The sequence below is a fragment of the Camellia sinensis genome, chromosome 15 (genome assembly GCF_055761805.1).
Source record: "Camellia sinensis isolate YWXY chromosome 15, ASM5576180v1, whole genome shotgun sequence".
NCBI lineage: Eukaryota > Viridiplantae > Streptophyta > Magnoliopsida > Ericales > Theaceae > Camellia > Camellia sinensis.
Window position 1 is genome coordinate 5,716,104 of NC_138975.1, and position 21,290 is coordinate 5,737,393.

The 21,290-nt window shown below is 36.5% G+C and overlaps 1 protein-coding gene across 1 annotated transcript; it reads right to left on the minus strand.

The window, feature by feature from the left end:
- Window positions 1-434: 434 nt before the first annotated feature.
- LOC114320302 (uncharacterized) lies at window positions 435-21,044 on the minus strand. Its single transcript, XM_082907668.1, has 11 exons — window positions 20,564-21,044; window positions 20,335-20,437; window positions 16,584-16,673; window positions 14,901-15,014; window positions 5,795-5,974; window positions 5,215-5,681; window positions 4,563-4,662; window positions 3,759-3,818; window positions 1,466-1,558; window positions 1,239-1,358; window positions 435-1,131 (listed from the first exon to the last, which is right to left on the minus strand). Exons 1-11 carry the CDS (start codon window positions 20,599-20,601, stop codon window positions 820-822), a joined length of 1,677 nt encoding a protein of 558 aa, XP_082763794.1. The 5' UTR covers window positions 20,602-21,044; the 3' UTR covers window positions 435-819.
- Window positions 21,045-21,290: the final 246 nt, after the last annotated feature.

Below are 21,290 nucleotides of genomic sequence, written 5' to 3' on the forward strand. Positions count from 1 at the left end.
TTTAGCAGTTTTCTATCTTGTCTGATTCACAAAGGAAACTTCTTTCACAAATCCACATGCTCAATCCAACTAAGAAATAACTTCGTTGGGTATGCAAACGCTAGAATTTTGAGAAGGTGATTAACCGTTTGATCAATCAAGACAAACTAGATGCTATTGATAGATGAAAGTCAAAATGAAATGAATTTACAACAAATGTGGGTCTTGCCAAAATTGTGGTTCAATCCATTTTTCTGCCAAGTTTAACCTCAAGATTCCTTCGTTTGAAATCAAGTGAATCATATTTTTCAAGAAAGATTTATTGTTGGGCACACAAGCACGCCACCTTAGTTCTGTAGTTTGATCCAGATAGATAGATGTAACTTGGGTTTGAATCCCATCAAATTCCTATTCATGAGGAACAAACAAGTGAAATAGAGAGCAAAGATAAGACAGACCCCAAACATAATCCCCTTTATTAAGGTTCCTCCAGGCACGTTAATTATATTGCTCCTCGGTGCATCAACCGCTCACAATAGCTTCTTCCCCAACTGCAGTTCAAACCTTGCTGGAGGACAAGGCAGCTAAGCAAAGCAGTGGAAGAAATTAAACTGATGCATATTTATCATCAGCTAGAATATTATTTGCTTCTCAGTCCAATATACATACAGAGCCAAACAACAAAAAATTCTAATTTTACCAAAACTGCCAGCTCCTTGTTAATATTCATCCACTAGAAGTAGAGGCAGAAGCAGCTCAAAACCATTCCCTAATCTTTTGACATGATGAGATGAGTTGCCCAACAATGGCGTAAGCAGGCAGGCAGGCAGGCTATCATGGTTAAATCTCTTCTGGTAGAAACAGATAACGAAAGTGGGAATCGAAGGGAAGAATACCACAATTGCGAGAACTAAGGAGGCTTTGCCGCCTCTTTGATATGCATTGTTCAACAAAGGCAGCCTGATGAGGTGGAAGGTAATGCGATATCCATACAGCCAAGCTTGCATCATCTATAAAGCCTTTGGCAAAGCAGTGTAGCATTTTGGGTACCAATAGCCTTCCTTTGCTGCTTACCCCAACTGAAGCTCGAACAAAATCACGCTGAGCTTCTTGCAGCTCTTCCCTCACATTATTAGCTGTATAAATCCGTATCTGCAATTAACCATTTACTACTTCACTTACATACACATTACTCACAAAAGAAAAGACAACCAACCTCGTACATTTATATATTGCTGAGAAGAAAAATTAAAATTTACCGCAGGTGATGAGTACATTCCACAGCTGAGAGCAAAAGCCACAAGTGGTTCAAATGAATCAACAGCAGACTTCCGTTGCTCTTCCGATACCTTTAGCTTGTGAAGAGCAAGAAGTAAAGCCTAATAATACGCCAGAGTCGGAATTTTTAATTAGCTGATAAAATTAATGAAATTGAACTAGCAAATAAATAAATAAATTTATTCAGCAGCAGAATCCAAGTTCATACAATTTGTGGCCTATGTGCTGGTGGTTTCATCTTCAACATAACATACTCAATAGCAGCTGCACTGAAAGAATGCCCCCCAACAGTGTATGCTGCCTGTAAGACAATCACTAATTAAAGATTTAATATACATACATATTTAGTAATTGTGTATACCAATTCTTGTGATGTTTTTTAGAGAAAAAAAAAACACCATGGTTAATATCAGTGCAAAATCTAGAGTATTCTCATACAAATAAAAAATATCTTCATTGATCTCTTAAAAAGATTGACTCAAGAATTTGAAACATGTTCCTCACAAGTCTTCACCAACTTGACAGGAAGAGATGGCAGATTCGTATTAACACCAACAGATAATGACCCTAAATCTAGGGCTTCATAACCTAATGCTCTAAATACCACCCTGTCATATCTCCAACCCCACACTTTTGGGAGTTGTACATATGACCAGCCACAAGGCCTCTTATGGAACCAAATGAGTTGAATACTTGCTTAATAGTGACAATTTGTTTAGTGGAAGCGTAACTAATTAACTTGTAAGCGATCAATATTGTGTAACCATAATCAGATCACAGCTTGAATCAAAATTCACATCTCAACCCAAAACGACACAAGTATATTATAAACTTATTACATTGCTTCTCCTCATGTCCCAACTAGGGACAAAGAAAGTAAATATTTTACACTTATCGCCTATACTAAACTCGTATAAATAGGACATAGAATAAACACAAATTATACACTACAAGTTCACATACCTAAGAATCTACCCAGAATTCTAAGGTCATCATTTCACCTAAGGCTTAACCATACCACAAGTACATCTAAATTATAACAGACGTAACCACTCCACCCAAAATGACCCTAAACCAAGGGTTTCATAACATATTTCTCTCATACCATTGTAAGGTTTGTGATATGTCAACACATATAAATCCTCAATTATGCCTAATCACCACACTTAGATTTAATTAATCCCAACTCAGGCTCAATTTAACTTATTTTAATGCATCCTTATACCTTGTTTGTCTATCCTCAACAATAGACAAACAACATGTGACCCTGTTTTCCTTGAGTAATCTTTCCTAAATACAAATTGGTTAACCATAATTAGGGTTTAGACCAATAACCAAGGGTTAAGACGAGATCAAATCACTTAATCATCATAATTAGGATAGTTAAGATTAACTTAATCTAATCAATATGCACTAGGGTTTCCGACTAGATTAGATTAACTTGTATATAAGGATTCCAACTACCTTTTCACCAAACCCATAACATAACCAATCACAACATAGGTTAGGTTAATTAACCACACTATAATCACACTTAACTGAAAACAAGTTTTAAGTTAATTAAAGACATTAATTATAAATTTTTATCAAAGCTCATTAAGCAATTTATTTAGCTTCCAAAATCTACATATTAAGGTTTCAAGGATTTCCTTGCTTACCAATAAAAGTAACCTTATACACTACTAATCTCAGAAACACAATTAAAGCAGGAATGACACATAATTAATCATTTTTTATATAAGAGATTATAAGATATAACATATAATAAAAGATAGTAGAGCTGGGATGTTGCAATAACCCTAAAATCACAAAATCTTCAATTGAGCTTAATAGAGGCCAGTGGGCTTCCTGTAGCAAAAATATCCGCCTTAAAATTTAAATCCTAGGGTGGTAAGAAAGTTGTCAAGGTTTCAAAGTTTCCTTGCTTAATCTGTGTAAAACTATGTTCTAACACAGCAACGCAATTTCAATCAGTATAGAAAAGAAGTGAGACAACATTTCTTTCATTTTGCCAATAGTTCTCTATTTTTTGTTGATTAGTTGACACTTACAAATATTATCTTAATCCATCTATAATGGAGTGAGAAATATTTGAAGTTAACAATTGTACGACCATGTCTGCAAGGGCCAAAGATGCCACTTTGTCATGGTACTCCAACCTATTAAAATGTTTTAGGCAAACCTTTATGAGCGGCAACCACTTCTGCCTTCACAGAATCTCCAAAACCCACTGGTTTAAAGGAGACCACAGAAGCCACAACACGATTCATAAAAGTTCCACATGTCATAGGCATAACTTCTCCATGGCTTTAAAAGAACAGAGCAGTAATCCTCACAGGCACATCAACAAAGTCTTTGTTGACAGCCAAGCAGTGTGAAGTGACACAAACTGTTTGGCAAATATTTCGCTAACTGAGCACTTTATAGTCTTAAATCTTAATGAAAACCTTTTTGTAATAAATCATCAAAGTAAAGGGAGCATTCAATGCCAGAAATCAAACCTTTTGCATCAAAGAAAAGAGCTTCAAGTCACTTCTTGGGACTCCATATGCCAGGTAAGCCTGTTCAAAGTTAAGAAAATAAAGGTCAACCAAACAAATTGCCACCGTCATTTTTACTTTCACTTTCAAAAGGCAGAGCCATTGGCACTCCACTATTCTTGGAATGGCTGTGCTGACTTCATGAGAATCACAGATGCAACATCTTCTCCAGCTTCAATTTCTTATTAGCAAGCATTTTGTCCCAGTTCTCTTTCTATAGAAAATCAAGTTGTAACTGGCTCTGATTTTAAATTGTTCATTAGGGTTTGCTCACCAGAGGGTCACCAGCCGACATCCCACCATTTTTTTAAGCTAAAAAATAAAGATTTTCCCTATCTTTTCATGTTGCCTTCTCTATCTCCACAGTTCTCTCTCTTCTTTTTTTCTGTCAAACTCCACACTGGGTATGAATATATATTTAATACACAAGCCATTCTGTTGAACTTCTTGCTCCTCACTGTTGACTGAACAGATATCTAAAAGTAGTTTGTCCCAAAAAACATAGAGTGCTAATAGGGCTACTGATAGATAAAATCCCACTTTTTTAGTTTATGCATTTAAAATGGATTAGCACTAGTAGCACTCCACTTTTAGCTTCATGCACTGCACATTTTGAGTGTAAGAAAATTCAAAAATTAGCAAGTCCAATATGTAGTGCCAATGGCGCTATCCTTGATGGGTAAAATACAGTAAGTTGATCCAAGCTGCACAGTCAAAAAAATTAATTTCACCAAAAGATCGAGAATAAGAGTTTGAAATACACACATGCATTATAAGTGCATTGTATAAGTTGATCCAGAAAGCCAGCTTCTCATTGCAGCTCAAATGGATGGGATTTACTTTTGCCAGTTGTTCAACTAGTGTTCTGTCCTCCAAACAATACCACCAAAACAGCATTTTATCAACTCTCAGTCAGCAGAACTATTAATCCTCTCCAATGAACGTAGCTGTACTGTCTTACAGGATGCTTAGATACTCTAAATGTTTGATATGACAAAATTCGACCAAAAAGGGATATTGAGACAGGAGCTAACAACTTCTAGTTGTTCTCTTAACAACATTCACGGGTTAGCATGTCCAAAAATAAATATCCATTATCAGGGAAAGTTGGAATTCTTTAACCAGATAATTAGTAATATACAAAAATCAAATGCACCCCTTTCATCCAATTTGGCAAATTGCTTATCCGTTAAAAACATGCATAAAATAACATACTAATCAATTGGAGGCTATGAATGACAGAAGCAAAACTAGCTACAGAAAGTGGATTTAAAGAACCTCAACATAAGTTTTCAATCGAGGTCAGTCAAGATGTTTCTTCAGATTACAAATAATAATTTTTTTATTAAATTTAAAGCTCATATATAGCCATATTGTTTGCCCAAAAAATACACGAAATGACTGAATGAAAACTTACCTGAACCTACGTAGTGCCCCTGCAGCATATTCCAGCTGCTTCCTCCCAACTGACATCCAAGAAACTTCAGTTGCTAATCCGTAGCTTCCAATATCTGCCCAGCTCAACTTGCCACGAACTCTGTAGGGATCACAGGTGTTCTCTGTAGCCAACACCTCTGGGTCATACTGTAAATCAAGTTGTGGGCTCTGCACCCATGATGACATCACTGAGCGTTCAGATAATGACCACATAGATGAATTGGAAAGATGTCCACATGGAGACAGAGATGAGTATTGGGTCTCTGATGTGGATGACTTCAATGGTGTCGTAGAATCAGCCAGGGAGATGAATATATTTTTCATGCATCGAACCATTTCTTCCGATAGTTGATTAGGATTATCCCAGAGGCCCTTAGGTTGCACCTCTCCAGTAAGCTTTTCAACATCCACAGGCTCACAACAATTGGTCTCCATTTCCATAACCGTCTGCTACAGTTATCGTTGTTAATTTAAATTTCCAGCTAGCTTTGTAAAGGACAATAATGATGGCCAATATGATCATGAAGCTACTTAATGTGAAAGTGTGAGAAAAAATATACCGGTGCGTTCACAATATCAGAGCAAACAAATAATGACTGGGAAGAATGCCTCCAATGATATTCTGCAAGCCTCCGTTCATTTCTTTCTTGACTAACTTGGAAATGCAAAGATATAAACTCTTGTTCAAGTTTTGAAACTGCAGACTCCAATATTGCAATATTTGACAAGAGCTCCTGAGCCTGTAGAATGAGAACCAATTTAATGTTTTTTTGTAACTGAATTTCCAATTAACAAAAAGCAGTATCATCAAAAAAATCCTGAAGGAAAAAGCGTAAAGTCCAATGGTTTCTCAAATACCCAATGTCACCTAGTGGACCATTAGGGAATCCACAGCACAGACAAAAATGCCGCATGGAAGCATGTAGAGAATGTCTGCAATTTTGTTGATTTTAAGAACACCCAGAAATAGGACACGTAACAATCAAGAGGCTCAAAGGGGCTTACAACCTTACTTTATAACAGAGAAGTCCTAATTCTAATAGAAAACAACAGACTGGCTAATTCCTTGCTAATCACGAAATTAATATGTACAAACCAAAGACATATTGTAACCTTACAAGAGATTATTACCACCCAATACATTGCATTGTGCTTAATAACTTGGACTACATCAACAATTTCAAATGAAGCAAATTCAAATCAAGCAATTAAATAATTAAAAATAGTTAAGCAATTATCCAATAAAGCAATTAAGTAACTAAAAAATTAAGCAATGTTAGGAAAAATTAATAATATAATGTGCCCCATACTCATTTTTGTGTTGACAATTTCATTCCAATATTGAGTCTATAATTTTTTATTTTTTGGCTTAGTTGAGTCTTAAGGATGTTCTGTAGTGAAGCACATCGAAGAAGACTTCAACATCAAGCCTTTGATCAGACACACTCTACATCATGAGAAAATATCACATTTATATAGAGGGTTTTATCTTTGTTAGTCCTTTTGGCTTGTTTATATTGAATACTTTACCATAGTTAGTTTAGTTTTGGACTATAGGCTACATTAGCTATTGGGAATTGATTTTTATAACCCATAGACTTGGTTAGTGGCCATGAAATCCATATCAGATGCTGATACTGCTCAAATACTTACGGATACGTATCCGATACTTTCTAAACATATTTGATGCTTTATATTAATTTTCTTTAATTTTGATAAGTATCAAATACTTTTGGGGTGACCATTGGTTCAATGGTACGATCTTGGCCTAATAACCTTGAGGTTATGGGTTCAAGTCTCAGGGCAGCCACTTTGTGCACTATGCCAAAGGTTAGGTGTGTACCCAATCTTTCCCCTCCCAAACACACATTAATGTGTACTATTTGGGCGTTGTTTTTTTATCAAATACTTTTGGGATACTCTAGGCCACGTATCCGACTTATTTTGAAGGGCAAATTACACTAACGGTCTCTAGAGTTTGCAGATTGCGTCACTTTAATCCCTGACTTTTTAATTATGACACATTTGACCCTGAATTTTGAATCTTGTTTCAAATAAGGACAATTGAAAATACCATTGCTTAATTTCAAGGACAAAGTCGTCAATTTGATAAAATATAAATTAATTTGACAAAAATAAATGTCAAAAAAATATTTTTGAATTTTTAAAAATTATTTCTAACCACCAAAGATAAAATGTAAAATTGATAAATCTTTTACACATTTATTTATTTTACCAAATTAATTTTTATTATGTGTTTGGATGATGATCATGTAATGGGTGGTTGCTTTTATTTTCATTAAATTAGTTTCTATTTTTCAAAAGTCAAATATGGCGACACTTTGATATCAATATTAAACCAATCCATTAAATCAAAAAAATCCAAAATTAAAAACATTTCATATATTAAATATATCGGTTACACATTAAAAGCTTAACAATAACCCATTACATGATCATTATCCAAATACATAATAAAAATTAATTTGGTAAAATAAATAAATAAATAAATGCGTAAAAGATATATCAGTTTTACATAATTTTATCTTTGGTGGATAGAAATAATTTTTTAAAATTCAAAAATATTTTTTTGACATTTATTTTTATCAAATTAGTTTATATTTTATCAAATTAACGACTTTGCTCTTAAAATTGAGCAATGATATCTTCAATTGCTCTTATTTGGAACAACATTCAAAATTGAGGATCAAATGTGTCACAATTGAAAAGTCAAGAACTAAAGTGACACGAACCTCAAACTATAGGGACTGTTAGTGTAATTTGCTCTATTTTGAAAGTGACATTGTAATAATTTTTACATAACATTAGAGGAGAAGAAAATAGTGAAATTAAAGTAGTACCCTACTTTTTCAAAATTTATCGAATTGGCGTATCCTTATAAATGTGACATATATGTATTTCATATCCACATCTATAACCTTCTAGAAAGTAAAAATAAATTAGACAATATGATTGATTAAACAGCCAAGTAAACTTGCATAAAACACTTTTGCATATAACACATTTAAGTATAAAAGGGATAAGTATAAGGGACATAAAAACAATTTAGACTTGATATTAAAATGAAATTTTCGTAGGACTTACTAAAAAAAATAATGGTTGGCCTTGGTTTTTAACTAATACTTAATTCTTAATTTCTAAAGATTGATAAACTAAAAAAAATAGTCAACATATCCTAACCATGCATGTATTCTATTTTTTTTAGGTTTTGTCATATTGTCTTATCCGTATCTCATATCCCATATCCGTGCTTCATAGGTTAGTGGGCTTAGTACATCCAAATAGTCATGTACTGTTTGCATTGCTACAAAGATGTGCACGTTCGAATGCAAGTTGGTCCAGTTGAACAAGAACATTGTTCATTTTCATAAGTAGCTTTCGAAAGAGTACTCACCATTCAAAAGTAGTGTTGGTTTGTTCAAATGCAGGACCTACTGTTTGGACAAACTAAACACTTGGTTCACGCTAGTGTGCTTACCGTTGTTAAAACCTATCACCTACTTCACCCACTAAACCTAACCCACTACACCACTACCACCTCACCTACTCCACCTACTTCACCCACTACACCACTACCACCTCACCTACTCCACTAAACCTAACCCACTACACCACTACCACCTCCACTTTACCTACTCCATCTACCACCTACTACCACCTACTCTTCTATATATAGGAATCATTGTAACATTCAATATATCAATAAATAATACAATCAATATCTATACAATTCTCTATTTCTCTTTATACATTAAATTTTTCTACATGGTATCAAAGCAGATTTAGAACCTAGTATTTTCGCTTCCCCGGCGGGCGGCAACCTCACCTTAGCCGCCCGCCGGACCTCAACCTATTCCGCTGTCATCTCTATCAATACATATAGCTTCCAGTTCGCCGCCACCAGAGGCGACTTCTCTACATACAAAGATCAACCATTCTCATCTCTCTCTGAGATGAAGAGGCCAACCTCTCTCTCTCTCGGCAACTCTCTCTTCGGTTTCTCTCTACACCACCTTCTCAACCTTTTAGTTCTACTACTGTGACCCTCTCTATGATGGTTTTGGTGTCTCTGCAATGTGGGCTGTTCTTACTATTGTTGTTGTCTTTGACTTCTCTGTGGGTGCAACACTTGGAAGGGGTGTAAATAGGGGTTTTGCAACACTGCTTGCTGGTACTCTTGGCGTTGGAGCTCATCGAATTGCTAGTTTTTCTGGAGAAATATGTGAGCCCATACTACTTGGGCTTTTCGTCTTCATACTAGCTGCAGTAGTGACATTCATAAGATTTTTTCCAAGAATGAAAGCAAGATACGATTATGGGCTGCTGATATTTATATTAACATTCTGTTTAATATCAGTATCTGGTTATAGAGATGATGAGGTGTTAGAGATGGCCCACAGGAGGCTATCCACCATACTCATCGGTGGTACCAGCGCTGTGATTGTGTGTGTATGCATTTGTCCATATGTGGTGCTGGTGTTGTCAAGGGCTTCCAGCCATCTATCTATCAGGCAAATAATGGTGGGGCCAATTTTGTGGCACATGGTTAGAACCTTTTCAGAGGACTACAATGATTTGAATGTTGAGCCTTCGTTTGGAGAGACCAATCTCGACTTTGAAGGCAGAGAGAGGAGCACTAAGGAAAGCACACCCATTCTTCTTTTATTTATTTAATCACTCACCAAGTTTGTTTCACTCTCATTATCACATCCATACACACCGGTATCATGTTGTCTTCAACTTTCTTTTATTTATCATTTTAAAATACACCCTTATCATGTTGTTCCCCACCTTCTTTACTTTATATATATATATATATATATCTCTTTTTATTATATTCTATTACTCAAACTCTCCTCCATTTGATTTTAAAATCACTTATTTTTTATTTATTTTTTCCAAATCACTTTTCCTCCTTTTTACATACCCCCACTTTATTTTTGAAACAATCACCCTGATATTTTTCATATAATCCATCTATACATATTTTTTTATCTATTTTCTTTCTCCCTTGTTTTCTTTCATTTTATTTTTATTTTTTCAACACAACACTCCCAAAAAAAAAAAAAAAAAAAAAAAAAAAAAAAAAATATTTTACAAACTTGTCATTTCTTCATGCCGGGGATCAACCCCGATCAGCATTTTACACCAAAAAAAAAAAAAAACAAAACAAAACAAAACAAAAAAAAAAACAAAAAAACAAAAAAAAAAAAAACACACACAAAACAACCACATCCACAGGCGGGATTTTGCTTCTCTACTCTGCTGCGGGTCGCTTTTTTTTGCCTCCGTCCTGGGCGGCCCTTGCCGGTGCTGCCTCTGTGTTTCCCGCAACCACTCCACTGGGCACGATCACTACTCCCTGCTCCTCCACTGCAGCATATGGCGGACCTCCAAATCGGAACATAACGGTGGCCTTCCGCTTCAGTTCCTTATTTTCCGCCTTTAGCACACTTATCTCTGCTCGCGCATCCTTATACATGCGTTGGAGCAGAGCCAGTTGGGCGTTTAACTGCTGCACCTCATTTGTCCTACTCTGCAGCCGGTGCGACAAGTTTGTGACCGCAGTCATGGTTTCCACACATGACTTCAAAGTATACTGATTCGCCTCAATATCTGATTGCGCTGCCATTCTTTGCTCCACAGACCGCATAGGAAAGGTCAACGGAGCAAACTCAGGGGCGTTTGGTTGAGGTTCAAGGGCAACCGCACCGGTTATCTCTCTTGTGGACTCGTTGAGGTCGGGAAAGAGAGTAAGCAGACCACGAGAAGAAGAGGCCATGTTCTGGGTAGCTGGACGGGAAGAAGAGGCCATGTTTTTGGGTTGCTAAGTGTTTCAGAGAAGCAGCGATTACCGATTGGTACTGTCAGACAGGGTTGGTTACAGAGTGTTTCAAGATTTGCAGCTCTTCGAGACAAGCTCTCTGAGAATGCAGAGGTTTCAACTGGTTTGTTATGCTTCCAAGCCTCAGCCTCCGCTTCGGTTTATAAAGACCCTGACGAAGAGGCCGACACGCGTTCTGTCGGTCACGTGCATCGCCGCGTGTCTGGCGCGCCTTTTGATGGCTCGCCGCTCGATGATTTCTGTCGGGCACATCTTTTGATAAAGTGGGCGCGCCTTTTGAGGGCGCGACTTTTGCGGGCTCGATATATATATCTACATGTATATCTTTTGGGCAGCCTATATACACACTCATACAGTGTCTTCTACACCGGTCCGACATGACCCCATAAACTGTCTTCTACATCGGTCCGACATGACCCCGTAAACAGTCTTCTACAGCGGTCCGACATGACCCCATAAACTGTCTTCTACATGGGTCCGACAAGACTCTGTAAACTGTCCCGACATTGATTCCGGTTAGCTCCTTCATGGGTCCGACAAGACTCTGTAAACTGTCCCGACATTGATTCCGGTTAGCTCCTTTATGGGTCCGACAAGACTCTATAAACTGTCCCGACATTGATTCCGATTAGTTTCTACAAGGGTCCAGCAAGACTCCGTAAACTGTCACAACAACTGTCACAACATTGTCTGCTACAACGGTCCGACATGACCCCATAAACTGTCTTCTACATCGGTCTGACACCGCCATCCAGTGTCCTCTACACCGTTATGACACCACCATACAGTGTCCTCTGCAACGTTATGACACCCCCATACAGTGTCCTCTACAACGTTATGACACCACCATCCAGTATCTTCACCAATGGTCTGACACGACCATACAGTGTCTCCTATCCTCTTTTATTTTTATGTATTTTTCTTGTTTTGTTACTCTCTCCAAACTCAAGTTGGTTAGTTCCTGTCCCCCTTGAGTTTGCGGGGGGCTGTTAAAACCTATCACCTACTTCACCCACTAAACCTAACCCACTACACCACTACCACCTCACCTACTCCACCTACTTCACCCACTACACCACTACCACCTCACCTACTCCACTAAACCTAACCCACTACACCACTACCACCTCCACTTTACCTACTCCATCTACCACCTACTGCCACCTACTCTTCTATATATAGGAATCATTGTAACATTCAATATATCAATAAATAATACAATCAATATCTATACAATTCTCTATTTCTCTTTATACATTAAATTTTTCTACAAAATGCATCTCCTTTTTGACGCATGAATTTGTTCTATGTATAGAATAGAATTGTGAGATTTTGTTTCGTTATTCACTTCTATGTTGGGTGCTGCTTATAGAATTCTTCAAAGAACTTCATAGTCCACAATTTTCTTCTATATTTTTTTGAGAGTTGCCAGGTCTACATATAGACTTCGTGGTTACGTGTTCATTTATCAAGCTTGGAAGCTTGAAGGGTCACATTTGTATGGGAGTACAACTGAGAGATAGGACAAGCATGGATAACAGATTGAACTGCAAAATTGCTCGATGTCATAGTAGGTAGGATTTGTGCATCTGAATCTTGGTAAGTTGTGTACTTTTGATCTTGAATTACTAGAGTGTCTTGTTTGTATCCGGTGGCTTTTTCCCGTGAGGGTTTCCACATAAAATCTGGCTCTGCATATTTTTATTGCTTAAATTAATTGTAAAAAATCAGGTAAATCTGACGAATCAAAAGATTTCCACCAGTATTGATTTTTGAACTGAAAAACAACAAAGGTTATTTTGAGCAACTAATTTTAACAACTTTAGTAAATAAAACAAACAATTAAGCAATTAATAACATTAAATCATTGAACAATAAAGACTTAGACTTCAAATTACTATTTGATGTCCAGAGAGCAAAGTGTAAAACAAAAAAAAAAGGTATGTAAACCAAACTATAAAAGCTATAGTAGGCATGTTCAATGTGTTGACCAGGGTTCAGGTTCTCTATTTATTTGGGGGGCTTGATAGGATGTGCTAAAATATGAAATTATAATGGGCTTCCTTAGATCGAAGGACCAATATCGCCTCTTTAACAAATCAGGCACAATTAAAAGAGGTGCATGCCTCGCACTCCTTGGTTGTGCCCTAGGAAGCACGGATACGGATACGGGATACGGATATGATACGATACGGATACGGCGATACGACAAAATTTGAAAAACTAGGATACGGGTATGGCAGGGATACGTTCGTAAAAAATATTATTTTAACAATTTTTAGTAATGCAGTATGCATAAAAATAAAACCTAAAGCAAAAGACAACTTGATAAAGAAGAAAGATTCCTATAAAACTAAGAGTCTTCAAGGTCAATAGCTTCAACTCGTTCCCCTTCATCATTGAATATCACAAGACCTTAGCTAAAGCCAAAAAACCATTTTTAAATAAAAATTTCAGCAAATATACTTTTTTAAGTCATCAATGATAGCCTAGGAAGTACGGATACGAATATGGTGATATGGGGATGTGGATATGGCGATATGTCAAAATTTGAAAAAGTACGATACAGGTACAGCGGGGATACATTCATAATTTTTTTTTTTATATATAATTTTAATAATGTAATATGCATGAAAATAAAACTTAAAGTAAATTAATAAATAAGGAGAGGGATTCCTATTAACCTAAAAGTGCTCAAACATTCATAAAACATCCAAAACTAAAAGCAAAAGCAAAAGCAAAAGCAAATGCAAATGCAAATGCAAATTAAACATCATCCTTACATGCCAACACCAAAAAAAGAATGAGAGCAGAGAGAAGAAACGTGAGAGAGTGAAAAAGTGAGAGAGACAACAAGGATACATCAATTTGACAAATTCTATTACTTTAACCCTCACTATATTCCTCTTATCAAAGAACTAAACAAAATATTATAAGTAATATATAACTTCGAGTATCTGATACTTCAAAATTAAGTATCCGATACTTCAAAATTAATAAAAAATTAATTAAGAAGTATCTGATACTTTTAAGAAGTATCCGATACGTATCCGCGAGTATCCAAGGAGTATCGGTATCCGATAAGTATCCGATACGGATACGTCACCCTTTTTGAAGTATCCGTGCTTCATAGGTTGTGCCTCATAAGAGTCGCATTGCCTCAGGTGTTGAGGTGCCTTGTTGTGCAATTTTGATATCATTGCACAATATAACATGATGGAAAGAAGCAGCAAATCAATGCATCATTATAGTATTGAAGAAGGTCAAACTGATCATACCAGATAGTGTATGATTGACCAAGGACCAGTAATATTCATCCACCAAATTCTTAGTGAACAATTGTTGCAAGAGGAATAAAATGCCAAAAAACAAATACATAACTTCTTTTATAGAATGTTTGACTCGAATCACCAGACAAGGTACTGACATCTAACTTCCCCTCCCTCCCTTCCTCCCTCCCTCCCTCCCTCTCTCTTTCTCAAAGTGGAAAAATCATTAACTTAACATGTACCAGCAAGAAGTACACATTTTCACTGAATTGCATCATAACCAGGAATAATTCCTCTGTAGTTGGCCACCCACTTTAACCAGGAAAAGTAGGGCTGAAATTTTTTAACCGACATACACAAAGTACACCCTCTGGAATCGGTAAAAAGAAGTAAAGTTATCTGGGAAACTACTAAGAAAAGGAAAAATATGATTTTAATACAAATCAACTATATCAGTAGTGCCCATTCATCTGATCGCCTAAAAGGATTATCTAATAATTAACTCCGAGAGCAAATAATATATGAACTTACATGATGAGTAAGGTATGATGCACAGGATAGTTTTACAGCATTTTTTTCAATTGCATTTTCCAGAATGGCATGCAGTTCCATTTCTTCTTGCAGCTCCTGCTGTAATCTTTGTACCTATACAAAGGACTTCTATTAGGAAGCATGTAATGTCGTAATAATGTCAAGCTGATAAATTACGTCTTAAACCAGCATGCTATCCAACTTAACCTATTCTCTTCCAACAACACATGCACAGACTATAAGCTCCACATCCAAAAAGCAATCGTACATTTCTTCCCAACACTCTAATTATACACAAGAACAAGACAATAAAAATAAGCTGGTCAAAGCTAAACAATTGCATCCATGTCGTACTACTTAAATAGATATACCCATATTGTCTATTTCTACCTCTACAGATTCAATAAAATAAAGTTTCTTAAATCCCTGTGTTTCAGTGGAGCACACCCAGGTAAGAGAAAAAATCAAAACCATAATCCTCATAATAATCGATGAAGACATCATAAAATAACTTCAAGGGAACTACACATACAACCATAACGTTTGCTGTCTTTAATGCTGGTAAAGTTACTAGTGACATGTTAGAAGTGGAGGGATATTTTTTTACTCATATACACAATTCACCCCAGCTTAAAAGCAGACTCTCATTTTGTCATTCTTTCTCCATCAAAATGCTTACAACTATTAGGAGTGTAAGCATTTTGTCATTTGTTCCTAATAGTTGCAAGAATTTTCCAATTGCCACTTGAAGACCTTCCCAATCTTTTCCAGTCACCATAAACTGATGAATTTGACAGAGACAAGGATTCCAATGCATGTTAAAGAAACAAGGGGCATGTTTGGTTTGTTTTTGGGAGAGTTGTTTTTGAAAAAAATTTGGGAGAGTTGTTTTAGAAATTTTTTTGGTTTGTTTGGTTGTATATTTTGAAAGTAGTTTTGGAGTTTGGAAGTTTGGGATGATTTGATATTTTGTTGTAATTGAGTAGATGTGTGTGAGAGAAAAAGTGATTGAGAAGGAGAGAGGAGAGAGAAAAAGTGATTGATTGATGTGTAAGAGAGAGAAAGTGATTTTGGAAATTTTTTGAGAAAAATCTCAAACCAAACAATTTTTTGGAAATTTTTTGAGAAAAATCTCAAACCAAACAATTTTTTGGAAATTTTTTGAGAAAAATCTCAAACCAAACAATTTTTTGAAATTTTTTTTCTAAAACTCATCTCTAAAACTCAAACCAAACATACCCAAGATCTCCTGAGATCTACCTCAATTTTGAAATTCCATTAGGCTATTAGCAATTAGATACAGCCAGTATCTGCTACAATAAGTTGGCCACAAACCCTTGCAGCAAGAATTGAGTGACAGAAAGTTTTCTACATGTTTACAACTCCAGCTCAATCAGACCCCTCATGCAGTAACATTCTTGATGCATACAACAAGAAAAGGAAAAGGAACTGGATCCCAGTGCTTTGACCAATTAGTTGACAGGTCAACATAACCTGGAGCCTCATAACCGCGTGTACCAACAAAACAAACTGATTCCGAGGATAAAAACGAAAAAACAACCTAAGATCTAGCAGAAAGAAGACTCTACTCTGAAGTTTGAACTCAAAATGTGAAAACACAAGAAGAACCAATATTCATAATGTTAAGTGACAAGCAGACTTCTACGAAAGAGAGATACTTACATCCTTCTCAAGTTGTAATCTATACATATATGCACCACTGGTTTTTGCGGATAATTCGAGACTTGCAGCATCTCCAAAATAATTTTTCACCTGAAATAAAGTAATCAAAATATCTGCTGTCACCAGGAATGAAATTTCATACGAATCACGAAAAGAGGTGATAGTGCGACGTAGCTCATATTGTAATATTATATGCTAGCATCTTGGGTTGTGAGAGGATTGTTTGTGTGTTCTTGTGGTTTTAACTCTCTGAGACCAAAACTCTCAGATTGTGAGGGCTTTATTTTGGATGAATTACACTTTGCATCCTTGCAGTTCATATTAAATCTCATTTTGGTCCCTCATTTTTCAATTATAACAATCAACCCCTTGCACAAGTTATAATATGACCCTATGGTTAGCTTGGTGTTAAATTGCTTAATGGAAATTGTCATGTCTCCCTCACATGAAGCATTTTATAGGTAAAAATGTAATTTTCATTTCTTTCCTTTTCTTCTCTATTGTATTTTCTAAACCCTTTCACCACCACCATCCCTTCCCCGCTGCTTCTCTACCATTTTCCTGCAACCCCTACCCTTTCCCCACTATCCACGACCACTGCCCATCCCTTCCCTACCATCCCCATGCTTTGTTCAATAACCCCATCCCATCTCACCACCCAACACCACCCCATCCCTTCCCCCCATCAAACACTATGTCAGATATATATATATATATATTCAAAAGTAATAAAAATAAAAAATAAAAAACCATGACGATGACGATGACGATGACATAACACTAATTAAAATTAAAAAGTCGTATATTACATAACTTAAATATTAAGATATCATTCACATAACACTATTGCATTCTAAAAAAAATACAAAACAATTATAGAACATTGAAATTACACTTAATATACTTATCTTATAAATGTTTCAAAACATACTTAGAGTGCACAAGTAGCACTCTGACGAATGCAAAACCTTGTTATTATAAAGAGATTCATCACATAGGTCAAGTTCGGAAGGTTCAAGAAGTATCATCGAAGTGTCCAAAAAGTATCTGTAAAGTGTCTAATATTATGAATTTAAATTTTTAATTAAGACATGTTGAAGAAGTGTCGGAAACACTTTTAGAAAAGTCCGCAAAGTATAGTATCCGACAAGAGTCTCTGAGACAACTCGCTTCCTCCATAGAAGTGTTTGTACTTCTTAGAATTTCATTTACTAATTTAACACAAGACTAATGGAAAGACCACTTACAACTTGACCAAAAGTGAAAGGGGTTGACCGTTATGACTGGAAAATGAGAGACCAAGGTGAAATTTGGTGTACAGTGCAAGGTGCAAAGTGAGAGACCAACGGGGTTGTGTTTTGACTTGTGGTGTATTTTTTTTTTTTTTTTTTTTTTTTGATAATAAAATTTTTACTTGTCAAAAAGGAAAAATTGCAGCAAAATGGGAACTTCAAAAATTCATTGCATTTCAATGAGATGCTTTTTCAAATTGCAATAGACATGCAATTTATTAGAGACATGAAATCTTTAATAAAAAAACTAAAATACCCTTTTCTTGTCTCTTTCTTTCCTTTTCCTCATCTTCTTCCTCTCCTCCCATCCACTGCAACTCCAGCAGCCACCCTCACTGCCGACCACCCCTCTGCCTACCCTCCATCACTCGCTATCGGCCAGTCCTCCTCCTCCTCGCCACCCATAGCTTTCTTCCACCACCACAACCTCTCCGCCTCCCTTCCCCGTCGTTACCACGCCACCCCTCCTCCACCCTACCTAACCGCCGACGACCCCTACCCTACCCTCTGCCGCCCTACCCAAACCTCCTCCACCTCAACTCTCTCAAATTTGGACCCCTAAAATAAAGAGATGGATAGATGGGGGAAAAGGGAGAGGCGAAGTCAGCGATCCCTAACCCATAGTGAGCGATCTTTGTTAATGACGATCGAGTCTTGATGAAGCCAACAAAGTGAGAAGCGGAGACTGGGGTAATGACAATGGCGAGTGGGGGGGGGGAATCTGGTAGGACGAGGGCTTGAAGAGGGTGTGAAGCTGTGACAAGTGGTCAGAGGAGCGTGGAGGAGAAATTGGTAATGGTAGAAATGGTAGAGAAAGGGGTGTCGCTACCGTCGAAAATGGGATGGCTAGCGACAAGGGTTGGGGGGAGGGGATGGGTTGCAGAGGGGTAGGGGTTACGGGGATAGGCTGGGAAGCCGAGGGAAGAGCTGCGGTAGTTGAAGGAGATTGGGGTAAGGTGTCGCCACCACCGCCAAAGAGGGTTTGTTGGCAGGGATGTGGGTTTGCAGAAAGGGGAGAAAAGAGAAAAGAGAATGGGGAGACGAGAGAGAAATGGGAAGGAGAGGTGTGTAATTTTATCAAAGATCTTCATGTATTTGCGATTTTTTGCAACTTTCCATGGTGTAATTTGTTTAGTTCTTTCCATGAAATTGCAATTAATCTATGTTTCTCCCATTTTTTGTAAGGCCTTCTTTGGCATGATCTAAAAAAGCCAAAAAGTCAAAAAGTCACTATCTTATTTAAGTCACATCATCTTATTTAAGTCACATCACTTCTCTAACACATCACTTCAAACCCAACCCATATTTCATAAAAAGTCAAAAAGTGTACTTATTTAGATCATCCCAAACCACCCCTAATTTTCTCAAAAACAAAGAAAATCAATGGGAATGCACACTTAATAGAATGTTTAAAAAGATTGTTCTGCAATGGCTTGATTGGAAACTAACGATGAAACTATGGTAGCGTTTGGTAGAGTTTGGTAGAGTTTTCTAAATATAATTTGAGAATAGAGTTGTATTTTGAGGTTGTGAGTTTTGGAATTATGATTTGAGTATGGAAAATTTGTTTGGTGAATGAGTTTTAAAAAGAGTTTTGAATTGAGTGGAAAATTTTTGATGTGACATAAAATATTTGATACAAAACTTACAACTCATAACCAAGAACACAACTCAAAATTCTATTCAAAGCTTATAAAAAAATTTAAAAAATTTTGAATTTTTTTTTATTTAAAATATGAAAATAATAGGTTCCAATTGTAAAATAAAAAATAAATAAATAAACAAATAAAAAATTAAATTAAATTAGCACTGTTCTGGTCAACCGGGGGACGACCGGTTAGCCCAAATTTTCCCGCCTTGGAAAGAGTTTTCAAAAGTGGGTGTGAAATTAATTTTTGAAAACTCAAAACAAAAAACACTCAAAATAGAAGGTGGAAATATGTTTGGAGAATAGAACCAAACACCGCCTTTATTTTTTTTTTTTTTTGGCTCCAATTCAAGCTCCACCCTTTGAAATAGGGATGAAAGAAGAATTCTAGATTGAAATATACCCACACCACCCCAACACCAACCCCCCCCCCCCCCCCCAACACACACACACACACACACACAAAAATCCCTTTTCAAATCTCCTAACAAAAAAGAATGATTGAAATCAGAAGGCCTGCTGACAGGGATGGATGAAGAGAGGAAAGAAAAAATTTGGGACAGAATCTATTATGTTTGATTATTTCTTTCTTTTCTTTTATTCTTTTTTCTTCTCTTTTTATTGTATCGAATCCATTTTCTACTTGAGACTTGGCTTAATTTATATACTTGTCTCGATCTAAACCTAAATAATAGAAATGTATGTGAAGATTTACGAATTTATGGAACAAATTTGAGACATGGCACTCAAAACATATGCAGTATACAAAAAGGGTAATCCATAAGGAAGACACGTGAAACTGGGTACTTACTTCCAATGAGTAATCATTTGAAATTTCGGTTGCAGCAGCAGCAGCAGGACCGGCACATTTGCAAAGAGAGTCGGCCGTGGTGGTGGTGTTACCCTTATCCCCCCTGCACAATATACAAAAAGGCAACAAACGGCTCAGTCAAATCAAAAGGATCAAAGAAGAAATAAGAGAAGCTAGAAAGGGCAAATACAAGGATGGACCCCCAAAAACAAAAAACTAAAAAACTCACAAGCTCAATGCAGAGCATACAACAGTTGAGTCACACATCGAGTGAACAAGTCATGAAGTTGAGAACTCAGATGCTTAAGAAACAAGAGAGAGCGCACCAAAAAATTTCCCCCAACTCCTGGGCTCCGATACATACAATACAATACAAACCTAACCCTCCTGGGCTTGGCTTGGGACTTGCTCTCTCTCTGGGGTACAAAGTTGAGTTATAGAACTAGAAAGAAAGAAAAGAAAATCAGGTGTGGGTTGTATCTCATCTCATCTCAGGCTTCCATTTCCATTTCCACGGAATACTTGAAATTTCGGACCGACGCAAACTACTGCAGTTTCTATGGGAGAAGAAAATGATACTTGAACATAATTTTAAATTTTTAATGACAACCTACCAACACCTGCAATTTTCACCTCCCATTATTAAAATTAATAAGCCCAAAGAGTAAGGATATATCAAATCATACACAATTTTTTATTCAATTCTCACTAATGCTACATCCCTGAAACTGGGTCTATAAATTTAATTATCAATTTTGTTTAGTCAAAAATCCAGGTCGTAAATTTTTTTTGTCTAAAATGACAAGTTTAGATAACATGACCAAAATACTCAATTATTTATATACGACAAAACCCCTTTCTCTCTCTCATTTCTAAAATCTCTCTCTTCCTTTTCAAACCCTAACTCTTTCTCTCTCTCATCTGTCATTATCTCTCATCTTCTTTCTCCTCTACCT